The 12,406-nt window shown below is 35.4% G+C and overlaps 1 protein-coding gene across 1 annotated transcript in view; it reads left to right on the top strand.

Annotated features, from left to right (window-relative positions):
• LOC128890401 (dentin sialophosphoprotein) overlaps positions 1 to 12,406 on the top strand; it is a 186,504-nt gene that overhangs the window by 23,834 nt on the left and 150,264 nt on the right. Inside the window, exon 2 of the mRNA XM_054148855.1 lies at positions 11,342 to 12,052. Coding sequence (XP_054004830.1) covers positions 11,350 to 12,052 — 703 coding nt within the window. The 5' untranslated portion in view covers positions 11,342 to 11,349. The remainder of the gene's footprint in view (positions 1 to 11,341; positions 12,053 to 12,406) is intronic.

The raw sequence follows: 12,406 nt of genomic DNA, 5'->3' as shown, positions 1-12,406 counted from the left end.
TTTTTTTTTTTTAATGGTTTGAATAGTTAGTTTATCTAATTTAGAGCTCTACAAATTTGAAGATATTTAAGATCTTTTTGGGAGAATCGTTTATTTGTTGATTAATAAATACAAAATGTAAGTACCTAATCACAAATTTCAATCGAAAAATGTATTGCACGTGTAATGTCGGTCACTTTCATCGTTGTTTTAATTCGAAATTACAATTACATTTTAAAACTGAGGTCATTAAAAAACAATAGAATCGCTTAGATCCAATTAATCAGCTACACACAGGACCATTTCTAACACACGTACATGTGACTAAAATATATTTTCTTAGTCTCGAAAATGGATTATTCCCAGAGACAGATCTTTTCTTCCAGTCTTGTTGTATTATCGCGAACGGTATTACTCATATTATTAATGGTTTACTTATATGCATTTTTCACTGTCATTCTTGAAGTTTAACTGTCGTACTTACCTCATAAAATATCATTCTTCGTTGAAAGTGAACACCTAACTGATATTTAATCTTCATAGTTAATAATTTGAAAAAATATGTACGTTATGTGTACTAATTCCTACATGTAAACGTATAAATTGATTAATTTTATTTGGGTATGGATAGAGATTATACGAATTAATTTATCTGACTAAATAAGAATGTATTTGTTTATTCGTTTCATCGTAAAGTAGGATTTATGTTTGACTTCTCCTATTCATTTATTTAGTAAATTGGCAGTTTTTGATAGAAATAGGAAAGATACTTATCCAGATACAAATTTCGTATAAAGGAACGTTTAATTCGTTTATTTCGAATAAAAGAAAAAACAGTCCCAACGATGTGTGATGCATGTAATATGCGAATCACCATAAAGCACATCCTAGCCCACTGTTCCAAATATAGTGCAAAAAGGACACGATATAATATATCGAACATAGCAAACATGCTACAAAAGGTAGACTCATGTAGAACAATTCTATTCTTTCTGAAAGATATCGGAATCTATAATCAAATATAAAATCTATGTGACTACACACAGACGCAAAGCAAATGTGGTCACTCATAACCTGAGAAGGTGCATGTGACATCTAATTAAAAAAAAAAAAGGCGTTGAAAGGAACTTTTCATTTAAAATCGTATTCTCACTGCGGTCTTGTAGCAATGAAATAAAATCGCAGGTCATGTGGTTGATTTTTTTCAAACTAGGCTACGCAAGTGTCCTATCGGGAATGACAAGAGAATGGAGCGTGTTGAACACTTCCAAGAAATAGGGAACCTTTCACTTCTTTCGCGCGTTCGTTTCAGCGTCAGCTGTTGCGTTTTTATTGTTGCTCGCACGCAATAAGAGTTAACTTATCTGCGAAGCTGATATTTTTCTTCAACCAGCGATAAAAGTACGTAGTGTATTTCCGCACGGTGGTTTTCAGATAAACGGCAACTTATCGATGTACGGTGAAATGCAGTTTTAGCTGTACGTTACATCAAATATTTGGCTTCGTGACAAAAATTGAAAGAAAACTAAGTAAGAGAAAATTCTCCTGCACACTTCTATTTACATTGAAACGTAGCAAAATGAATGTTACGAAACTTACCGTTCGTTAGACTTTAAAACATAAATAAGAAAAGATTAAATATAAAAAAGCAGTGAAATAAATGTCTCCATTTGCACACCTCTCCATTTACACCGAAACGTAGCAAAATAAATTTTACGAAACTTACCGTTCGTTAGTCTTTGCATTTAAAAGTAGACAATATATTTTGTGGAATGTTATATTGATTATTGCATGTGTAAAGTGGGTGTATAAAAGTCGATGGTCACCTATTGTTTCGAACTTTAAATGCGCAAGAGTCGTCTGCGATAACGAAGTCGACAAAGTAATATTTGACGACAAACGTGAATCAATAGTGAATAGAAACGTGCAAATAAAAATGATGTACTTTGGCAAGCGAATGTTATCTAAAACTGCACTCGGTATATGGCCATCCACTACACTCCTTCCACGTGCGAGAATCAATATGAAGTACAGGCGGGCCAAATTCTTATTTAGGTAGGAAGAGATGAATAACTGCTTAACCGTTCACGACTAATGTTGGCTTTATTCCTCATTTATTATTCGAATAAAGTTTTATTTATCTGTGGTTATTGATTTCTTTTCAATTGGATATAATGAAAAGCACAACATCGTATTACTGTTAATTTAGTTCGATATTCTAGAATTTATTTAGATAAACAAAACCAAGTAAAATATACAGAACTGTTGCATACTAATTAGAATTTGAACGATAAAATGGAATATTTCATAATCGACAACTAAAAATTTAACCGTTCAATGCATTAAGCTACTATTCACTGGCTTTATTTGTTAACTATCATTTAAATAAAATTTTGCTCATCTTTGATTTCACGACATTTATATCTTAATTTTAATTGTAAATTAATATTTAGTTTCACGAAGTATCGTAGATACAAGCATACCAAATATGAAACTTTGTTACGTAATTTGCAAAGTAAGATTGGAAAGGCGATTTGTTCGCCTAAAAGAAGATTTGCTTTTAAACACCCATCTTTCGATATGGTTTACAATTTCAAAGATAAAACAACCTATCTACCATCGATACACCATAAAGAATAATCAGGATTTTATTACTCAAAATGGCACCCAAGATAAGGCTGCATGCAACATTTCAGCTTTCTGAAACGTTTCATTCAGCAGATATAATTTAAAGAGGCGTGACATGAAAGTGCGCAAACACGTGTTCGTTGATTCAAGTGTCTGATAGTTTGTAATCAACAAGTAGTCGAACAAATGAAGTTCAAACGTGTTCTACAATATGGCCGAACAAGTTGTGAGTAAAAGGTGTAACAGTGCAACCAGTTTTAAATTAATTAATTAATATTCAAGATTCGTTAAAGGTTAGAAAGCAAGTAATTCTGCGTAGATATTAGGTTGTCTCAAAAGTTTCTTTCGGTTTATTAATAAGTAATACATGCACAATAGTTTATGTTTTATGTTACATTACTGAATTGTGCACGAATCATTTTGCTCCATTACTGTTACAACATGAATGTCTATGAAATTAGATTGTCTATTTATAGAAACACGACCATATAGAATAATTGAGTGCAACTCGCGAAAGAAACTTTCGGGACAACCTAATATGTGGACGATGTAGCGACGAGAATGGTACATTTATACTCGTTTATCGATAGTTTGAAGGATAGCTACAATTTTTCCCAAGTACCCATGAATGAGCCGCCACTGAATCGGTTTGATTCGTGACCGATATTCGGATAGGTGTATCAAACCATCGCAAAAACTGTCTTTTGCGAATAGCGTCGATACTGTCGCAATATTAATTTATTTATTGGCGCTCCAGTCTTTAGCCAGTAGACGGAGTTTATAGTTTTCAGGGATGGAACATTTGCTAGCGACAGTAAGTCGATTTCATTAGTAATTTTTTAGTAACGTACCTCTCTATATTTAGACTTCACGTATTCGCTAAATTCACTTCACAATTGTATTTAAATTTACAAAATGAAGAAATTACGGAAAACTTCACCATTTGGTACAAATACTGAATACTCCATAATTGAAAATTAAACAATAAAATTAAACAATAAAATTGAAACATACTGAAACAATTGCAAAAGAGTTAATCACACATTGTACAGTAGTATAGATCATCGTATTTAAATAAACAAATAAATAGATATCGACTCCGTATATGATAATTAAAAATATCACCGTGTACATTGAACTTTCTTATACAACATCATATACCTACTTATTTTACGTACTACAGTACACAAACATTTGAAAGAAATTGAACATTCGTTACCAGAAACTCGTGACGCGTGGACTGACATTCGAATTCCCATTTTTTATTTTCATTCTTCGGGTTGTTCCTGGAGTTGATCCATCTTTTCGAAACATACATTTGGTAGGTAGATGAAATTTCGCGGAACAGGATGATGCGTTTGCTTTATTTTTACGTGTCTGGCGGTTGACGGACAGATTGCGAAAGTCGCGTGTTTCGGGACGAAATTGTCTGCGGTTTGTAACTGTCTATTGGATCCCGAACGAATTTTGTTCACTTAAATAGTATTATAGATTGCGAGAGTTGCACGACTTTCCAGGTTCATGGAAGAAGAGTGAGGTCGACACGAGCGAAGTTTTGGACATCGGCAACTCGACGTGTGTGACTCACTTGAGAAAGTTTAAAAGGACTTGGACAATGTTGGGAAAGCGTTAAAAAAAATATTTGGACGCGCTCTTTGTCTCTCGAGTATAAAGGGATGTTAGCACGTAGATTTTACTCGGAGCCTTTGTGAAAAACGAAAACTTTTAACTGATAAAACGGAGTCTTCCAAAATAAACGGAGCCGGTGTCTGCAAAATTTATATTTTCGTCGAAGGAGATTTATTTGAACAGACATATGAAACGAGTCTATCTATAGGTTTTTCAATTTCAGTTTTTATTATAGAAATCTACTCATTGTGTTGTTGGGTCTCTAGTTACATTGCTGAGAAAATGAACTTTTTTTCCAAACTATTTTTCTTCTTCCCTTTCCAAATTTTTTTCTCGCGAATAATAGAAGTTACTACTATATATTATTTCACGAAATATGCTTCATTTTGACTGAGAAAGTGAAAAATAATGTTTATATACAATTTTAGATTTTTACCAAAATCGACGGGGAATTGCGAACTCTGAAAAACAGCTCACTTTCATTTTTATATTATATTGCACAGTAATTCGAATTTGGTAACAGATGGAACAAAATCGCTTAGGCGAAAATTGTTAAGTATGAATATAGCAATAATCTTGTAGTTGATGTCACCTTAAATAAAATAAAAATACAAACATTTATAGATTCTAGTAAACTATAGTACAACCAATCTGATACTGTGGTTTCGCAATATTGGCGGTATTTTATACAACCCAGCACGTGCTTTGAACGTATATACTCGTTCAATGAACGTGCCTAATGAGCTATAAACATCGATTCGTACTCGTTTCAGTATCCAATATCGAAGCCTGCCATTGCGAGAGCCTGACGTTTGCCATCTCTGCGTTCGAATTATAGATCGTCGGTATTGGTCATTTTGATTTTGGTCCCCGACTGACTCCGATGTATTTACATAGATTGTCACGTGTCCCGCATCGGTCCACGAGCCCAATAGAGCTTTACGTCACTCTCTAGCACGCGGTAAACAAGTATTCGCGAAACGAGCCTGGCCTCTCGCCAGAGATCCACGTATGTTCCCTGCGATATCTGTCCACCCCTATCGCCATCACTTTAATATGCTTCTGTCAAGATCGTGCATATTAAACGGCTGCATTCTCGCATCAGCTTCCGGTAGAATTCGGCATAGAAGGACTCAATTTCAGTTATTCATCTTCCATCAAGCTTTTAGCGATTGTTTGGTATTCTGCACACGTTACATTTCATTTTTGCTGCGATGTCTTGAACTTCGTAGGAACTAATCTGTTCATCTCCATGGAACACGAAACAGGGAAAATTGGCGTTACACGGATTCATTTTATTTCAGATTTTCACCTTACATCAAATTTTTAGCCATGTACGAGAGTCGATATGTAATGAGAACTTGAACCAATTTTAATTAATTACAAGGGAGGGTGGTACCGTCGGCACCCTGATGGTTAATAGTGTATCTTTGTATTTCTGACAAAGAAAGTTGACAGTTGGTAGAGATATTCGTCAGTTAGATTGGGAAATAAATTGGTACTACAGTATTGTCTCGAAATAAGCAACTGCTTTCCGCCTCGAACTAAGCAACTCGCTATCCTCACCTTTTTGTTTCAAGTCGCCCGCCGAGTGAAAGATCGGAAAGGAATTCGATTTTACTAGTGCTAAAATGAGTGGAATGGATAAAATAGTGGAATATATGAAAATGTCTATATTATTATTTGTCTAGAGTTGCTACGAGGGTCGATCAAATATAAACGAGACTTTTATTTCTGATCGCGTAAACTTAAAGGGAGCGGGTGACCGCTTCTACAGTATATTGTTTAGGATGTCAGGAGTGGGGAGAGCATTGCATTATTGAGTTCAGACAAGTTTGAAAGTAACATTCACAATGTCAGAGCAACAAGTGCACGTCTCAGTTGCGCAACGCATAATTATTAAATTTCTTACCCATGAAGGCGTCAAATCAGTTGAAATTTTGCAAAGATTGATGGTACAGTTTGGGGATCAAACACTATCAAGGGCTCGCGTGTTTGCCTGGCATAAGAAATTCAAGGAAGGACGTAAACAAGTTGAAAACGTGGAACATGATCGCCGTCCTCGAAGCAGCATTGCGGAAGAGAACATTCGCACGATTCGAATCCTCCTTGAAAGCGATCGACGTCTGACACTTTCTGAAATTACAGCGCAGCTTGGAATCAGTTATGGAAGTTGTGAGCTTTTAAGGGAGGTAAAGGTTGCTTATCGTTCCAAAAGACGTGACCAACCGATTCGAGACGTCATTTTCTTCCACGACAACGCTCGGCTCCATACTGCAGCTCTAACTTGCAAAACATTAGAGGAAATGAAATGGACTCCACTTGACCATCCTCCCTACAGCCCTGATCTATCGCCCTGCGATTTCCATCTCTTTGGACCACTTAAAGAAGTACTAGGAGGACAACGGTTCCCAGACGTATTATTCGGCGGTGGAGGCCTTTGCCTCCTAACACAGCACTCTTCGTTTTACGATACCGAGATTAAAAACCTTCAAATCCGATGGGCAAAATGCATTTCCAAAGCAGGAGCTTATGTTGAAAAGTGATACGTGCATGGATATTTTATTACACCGAATAAAAGGATTTTAAAAATAAAATCTTGTTTATATTTGATCCGCCCTCGTAATTGTTTGATATATTAGACACGTTACATTTAATTTTTGATGCAACGATTCGAATCTCTGAAAAGCTAAACTGATCAACTCTATGGAACACAAATTAGGCAAAATTGGTGTTATATAGAGTGTTTCGTTTAAATCTGAATGGTCCAAACATCTCGTGAGGGGTTGGACCTATCAAAAAATATTCATAAAGGAGCTAGGTGTCTGGTTCAAAGGAGCAAATTGTATGGAATAAATAATTTTGTTGTGAAGTAGTGAGGAAGATTAAAAACATTAATTAATTTTGTTAACCAGAACCTAGTACATTTTTGTTCATAATAAGATAGCATTTGTTTAGAAAAATTCATTGGTTGGTCACACGTAGTCGTTTACTGTAATATAAAGCCTTTGAGGTTGTTTTTAACGACTCCCATTTTTCAATGATTTCTTCTTCGCTCGTTACAAATTCCCTTATGAAAATTAAAATAAGTTTATTATAAACGTCGTTCTTTGTTCATTGGGTAAATAAAATAACTCTGAATACTTTCCAGAATAAAAAAAAATGTAAATTATATCTCTCTGCTTATCCATTGATCAGGGAAGAGTTTAAGCATTTAAATGCTTCTATATTTAGCACAGTTACGTCTTAGGGATTAGATGCTGCATCTTTGTTGATAAGCTATATATCAGCACAGAAAGTTATTTGTCTTATCGATTTTACCTACTGTTTTATCCATGACATTGAAAAGATAAAATTATTCCAATCATTACTAGATTTCGGATGTTTATTTATTTATGGCAATTATAGAAAAATGTATGATAAATGAAAAATTGTACAAAATATCAGCAATAAACTACATGTTACACTATTTAGAACGTGTATTAGAGAGTGTGCAGTGGTTAAATCTTTCGTAGGTCTGAAATTTACAAACAAAACTGATTAATAATTTCATATGTGTCGATTAGCGTTTAAATAAATGCGTTACATTAAAATAGCTATTATCATACATTCTCGATAATGTTGTAATGCCTTCGTTCAATTACAATTGTTAATCTCGAATAAATCGTACGTGCAAGGCTTCATAGCGTACACGCTTTCGTATAAATAACGCCGAGAGATCCAGACGCGCGGTAACTTTTGATTTATTATCATATTTTGATTCGATCCGATTTGTTTTTATCGCGTATGGTTTTCTTGCGCGCGCACGATAAGTATATGACGGGAAACGATGAATCAACGCGCGAAATCTGTCGCAACTGAATGTAGTTTTATTGTCCTTTAAGCCTGGCGAGATGAGTTACTTGCCGTTCGTGTCGTGTATAATAAAAGACCTACGGATGTCTAATGTACGTAGCGAAACTCACTATACAGACAAACGTTTCCACGGTTACGAAATAGAGGGCGTACTTACCGCAATGCGCCAGTGACGTGTTCACCTATGCAACAAGGCGTTCTTTGCATTCTGAGAAAATACAAAAACGAAATTTCGTTTATCTTCTGTTGGAATTTTTTGATTCCGGACTTGGATCTATATTACTGGCAGAACTGTGTCGTGATAAATTAACGGTTCCTTTATGATCATAGAAGTGGTTAAGAAATGGGCATTGCTTGAGGTAGTTGTAGGATTAAATAATTAGACTTTGTTTAACGAAGGAAACATGCCGAGGAGAGTAGATTAAAATTAAAGCACTGCAATCTATATTTCAAATAGAGGAGCAAAGCTTTGACTATAAGTATCGAGTCATCTAAGAAGTTCTATAAAAGTAAGGATAAATTTATATTAATAATACAAATGAAATTAGTGAGGGACCTGTAAGTGTAAAACTAAGGACCTATATTAAATAGTAGGACAAACACATTTATTTTATATTTGGACCTTTAGTTTCTGTTACCTTCAAAATCTACATACCACAGTACTAAATCAATTGTATGAAAGAGTTGGAACATCGTTCACGAATGTATCAAATAAAATGTAGAGTGCATATCTGCAACAATGTATTTTTAAAACGCAGTTGTATTAATTTTCATTAAAAAGTTCGTGTTATTCTTCTCCATGCGAAACACAAAAGTTCTTTTCTGGAGGATCCTCCAGGATCGCAGCATCAAGTGTTGTTGGTCAATAAGAGGAAGGACGCGTTCTTATATAAGACAGCAATTTAAATTTTATGTGGACGTTTCTCTCGAGTAACTTTTTCGCTTCGTAACTTGAACCACTGTAGTTAGTGCACCTTAATTAAACATTTTTAGTACTCCCCCTCGACGCTATACTTTACAGAAACAAATGTTTCATGGTATATACAAATGTTTCTATTGCATAATTAAATATAAAACAACCTGACACTTGTGCCAAAGTATTAAATGTCGTTCATGTTTGTAGCTTTTGACGATAACTCTAAATTGAAAGATTTCTGGCTGTGATAAAAATTGTTCTTTAATTGCATAATTGAATATATGACAAAAAAATATTGCCAAAATAATAAATATCATTTTCGTTTGCAGCTATTGACTATAATTTTAAATAAAAACATTTCTGGCTCTGATGTGGGGCTTCCTACGTGTATTAATTCAATTTTTTTTTTAAAACCAACACGCGTCAGTGGTATATTTTTTTAAATTCATTATTCAAAGAAATGGTATTACAAAATTTCAGCTCGCGTTCGCGATCTCGTAGATTCAGCTAATTTGTACGAGAATTAACTTCACTACAGTTTTCCATTACTTCTGTGTATTACCTATTATAAAATTTAAAAAGATGTATCTTTCTTTATTTTAGAATTTCTTAGGTTCAGTCAATTTTTACGAGTATTAATTTTACCATAATTTCGCATTTCTTCTATATACTATCTATCACAAAGTTTACAAAATGTGTCTTTCCCAATTACGAATTTCTTTACCAAAGAGGACTCGTATCAGTGTCGAAAACATTTAATTATATAAATTCAATGGTTACAAAGCCTGAATAATTTTAATATAATTATAAATTCACTGGCTACGAAGCCTAAATAATTTCAATAGATTTATTTCTCCATTTTTTCCACGCAACTTTAATATTGTAGCAAAACTTACTCGAGGAACTTTCCGCATCTATGTTTTCGTGGTTTTTCCACGCGTATTATCAGCGTACATAAGTAATACATATTTACTTTTTACGGGATGAGCAGAAGCCGGGCAGGCGCGCCAACTTGCGTATTATTGGAGTTTTAATTAATCGATTGACGAGTTATTTTTAACTTTTTTCGGTGTCCTAGTTATATTAACCTGATTATAGTTCGCTACGCGCAGACTTTGTCGCGGAGTTGTTCGACAAAAACTCGCAGCGTCCCGTTTAAAAGATGACAAAAAGTGTCTGGAACGATCGTTTCATAGCGGCATGAAAACGTCCAAAGAGCGACGAAATAATCGTGCAATGAATAGTCAAGTAGTCATCGTATACCCATCGTTAACTGTCCTGAAGAAGGTCTTTCATCCGCAAGAAAAGGCTCCTCTTTTGCGGAAGCTTCGTATCGTAACCTTGCGCCACGAAGACAATCATTAATGACGTATCTAGCTTCCATTGTACGCCTTACGCATCGCACTCATTTGTTCGTTTGTTGGACGGAATACTTACAAGGCAAGTTAGGCAATTGATAGTATCGTTGCACGTAACAAGAATTTTTGCAGAAACAAAGCTCATGGGAAACCTGTAAATTTAATGATTTACCACTGTGTAAACGTTCCATATAAATAATCTCGAAAAATATTCGTTCCGTGAAAAAATATATTCGACCATGATTTCATATCTCATCGAGATATGCAACTTTTGTTTAAAATAGTTTTTCGAAGGATCAGTTTTTCAAATCACCTGTCTCCTTTTTTTTAGGAATTTTTTTTCTCATACAGGAGCAACTCCAATTGCATAATTAAATATAAATATGACAATCGAATATTGCCAAAATAGTAAATATCATTTTTGTTTGGAGCTACTGACTACAATTTTAAATTAAGACATTTGTATTGAAAAATTAGAAAAGTTGCTCCTGTATGTTATTTAACGAAATATGCTTCAGTCTAACCAAGGAAGTGAAAAGTCTTAGGTTCTCCCAAAAGTTTCTTTCGCTTTATTAATAAGTAATACATGCACAATATTTTATGTTTTATGTTACGTTAATGAATCGTGTACAATTCATTTTGCTCCATTACTGTTACAACATGAATATCTATGAAATTAGATCGTCTATTTATATAAACACGACCACATAAAATAATTGAGTGCAACTCGCGAAAGAAAGTTTCGGGACAACCTAATAATTTTTATAGACTCAACACATGTATATATTTGTAACGAAAAATTTCTCCGGAAACCTACCATTTAATTTATCGAAATTTCTTCGATAAACACAGAGGGTACGTATATTACTGGGCTTGGCAGTGTATGCTTAATGTGAATCCATCGACTAGTAAATAGATTATAATTAAACTATTGGCCAAATAGTTCACTATTCATGAAAGCTCGTTTGACTTTTAGATTCCTCGATGGAGAGTGCCGGCGGTGACAAGCAGAACGAGTCGGACGAGTGTGACGTGATCGGTAACAATCAGCATCAGAACAAGATGACGGGCCAGGAGGACAGCAACGTGAAGCTGAGCAAGGACTTGGGGAAACAGGAGACCTTGAAGAACCTGAAGAATTTGGAGAACATCGGTCAGAACGACGACGACGCCGCGAATAAATTATCGAAGACAGTGTCCCAGGACGACGAGGACGACGATGAGGACGAGTGCAAAGGCTCCAACGAGGAGCTCAAGGAAGAGAAAACCGATGGGAAGAAGGACGAGGAGTCCTCCAGCAGTACAACGTCTACGAGCACCTCGGATGACGAGTCCGAGACTAGTTCGGACGATAAGACGGAAGCCTCGAAGACGGAGCAAACAAAGACGGTCGAGCCGGAATCCAAGAAGGAGGATCAGAGTAAAAACGACGACACCACCGACGACAGCGACATCGAGGATGACTTGATCTCTGCCATCAATTACAACACGATTACCTCATTGGCTGCCCTTAAGGACATGCTGCAGTCCTCCGGAGAGGACTCCGACGGCGTTGATAGTTTCTTTCATCATTACTTCCTGTCCCACGTGAACAGGCTACCGTCGAGGAATCAGACACACAGCCCTTATCCTTGGGGTAGACGACTGTCCGAATGCAGGGAAGAGGACGAATACGAGACGGAGGAAGGTGAGCGAATTTAACATTATTTTTAACCGACTTCGAAAAGGAGGAGGTTTTTTTTTATCTTTGTTTTATGTAAGATGACCTCATGAAAGTAACTCCTTGCAAGGTCGTCCGAAGATCAATGTATTATCACGTCGACTGCCAGACTGATACTTGTGAAAAATATGAGCCTAACACTTCATTTCTATACAACTGAAACTTATTTTTATTGAATTTTTTTTTGTATTAGATAGTTTGGAAAGTAATTTCGTATTTCGTCCAGAATGGTAATTGTACTTTTAACCAGCGACTTCCGCACTAAACTCTTTCAATCGTTACTAGATTGCGAATGTTTATGTATTTATTGCAAATGTGGGA

This window comes from Hylaeus anthracinus, unplaced genomic scaffold, assembly GCF_026225885.1.
Source record: "Hylaeus anthracinus isolate JK02 unplaced genomic scaffold, UHH_iyHylAnth1.0_haploid 12000, whole genome shotgun sequence".
Classification (NCBI taxonomy): domain Eukaryota; kingdom Metazoa; phylum Arthropoda; class Insecta; order Hymenoptera; family Colletidae; genus Hylaeus; species Hylaeus anthracinus.
This window is presented reverse-complemented; position numbering and strand designations above follow the sequence as displayed.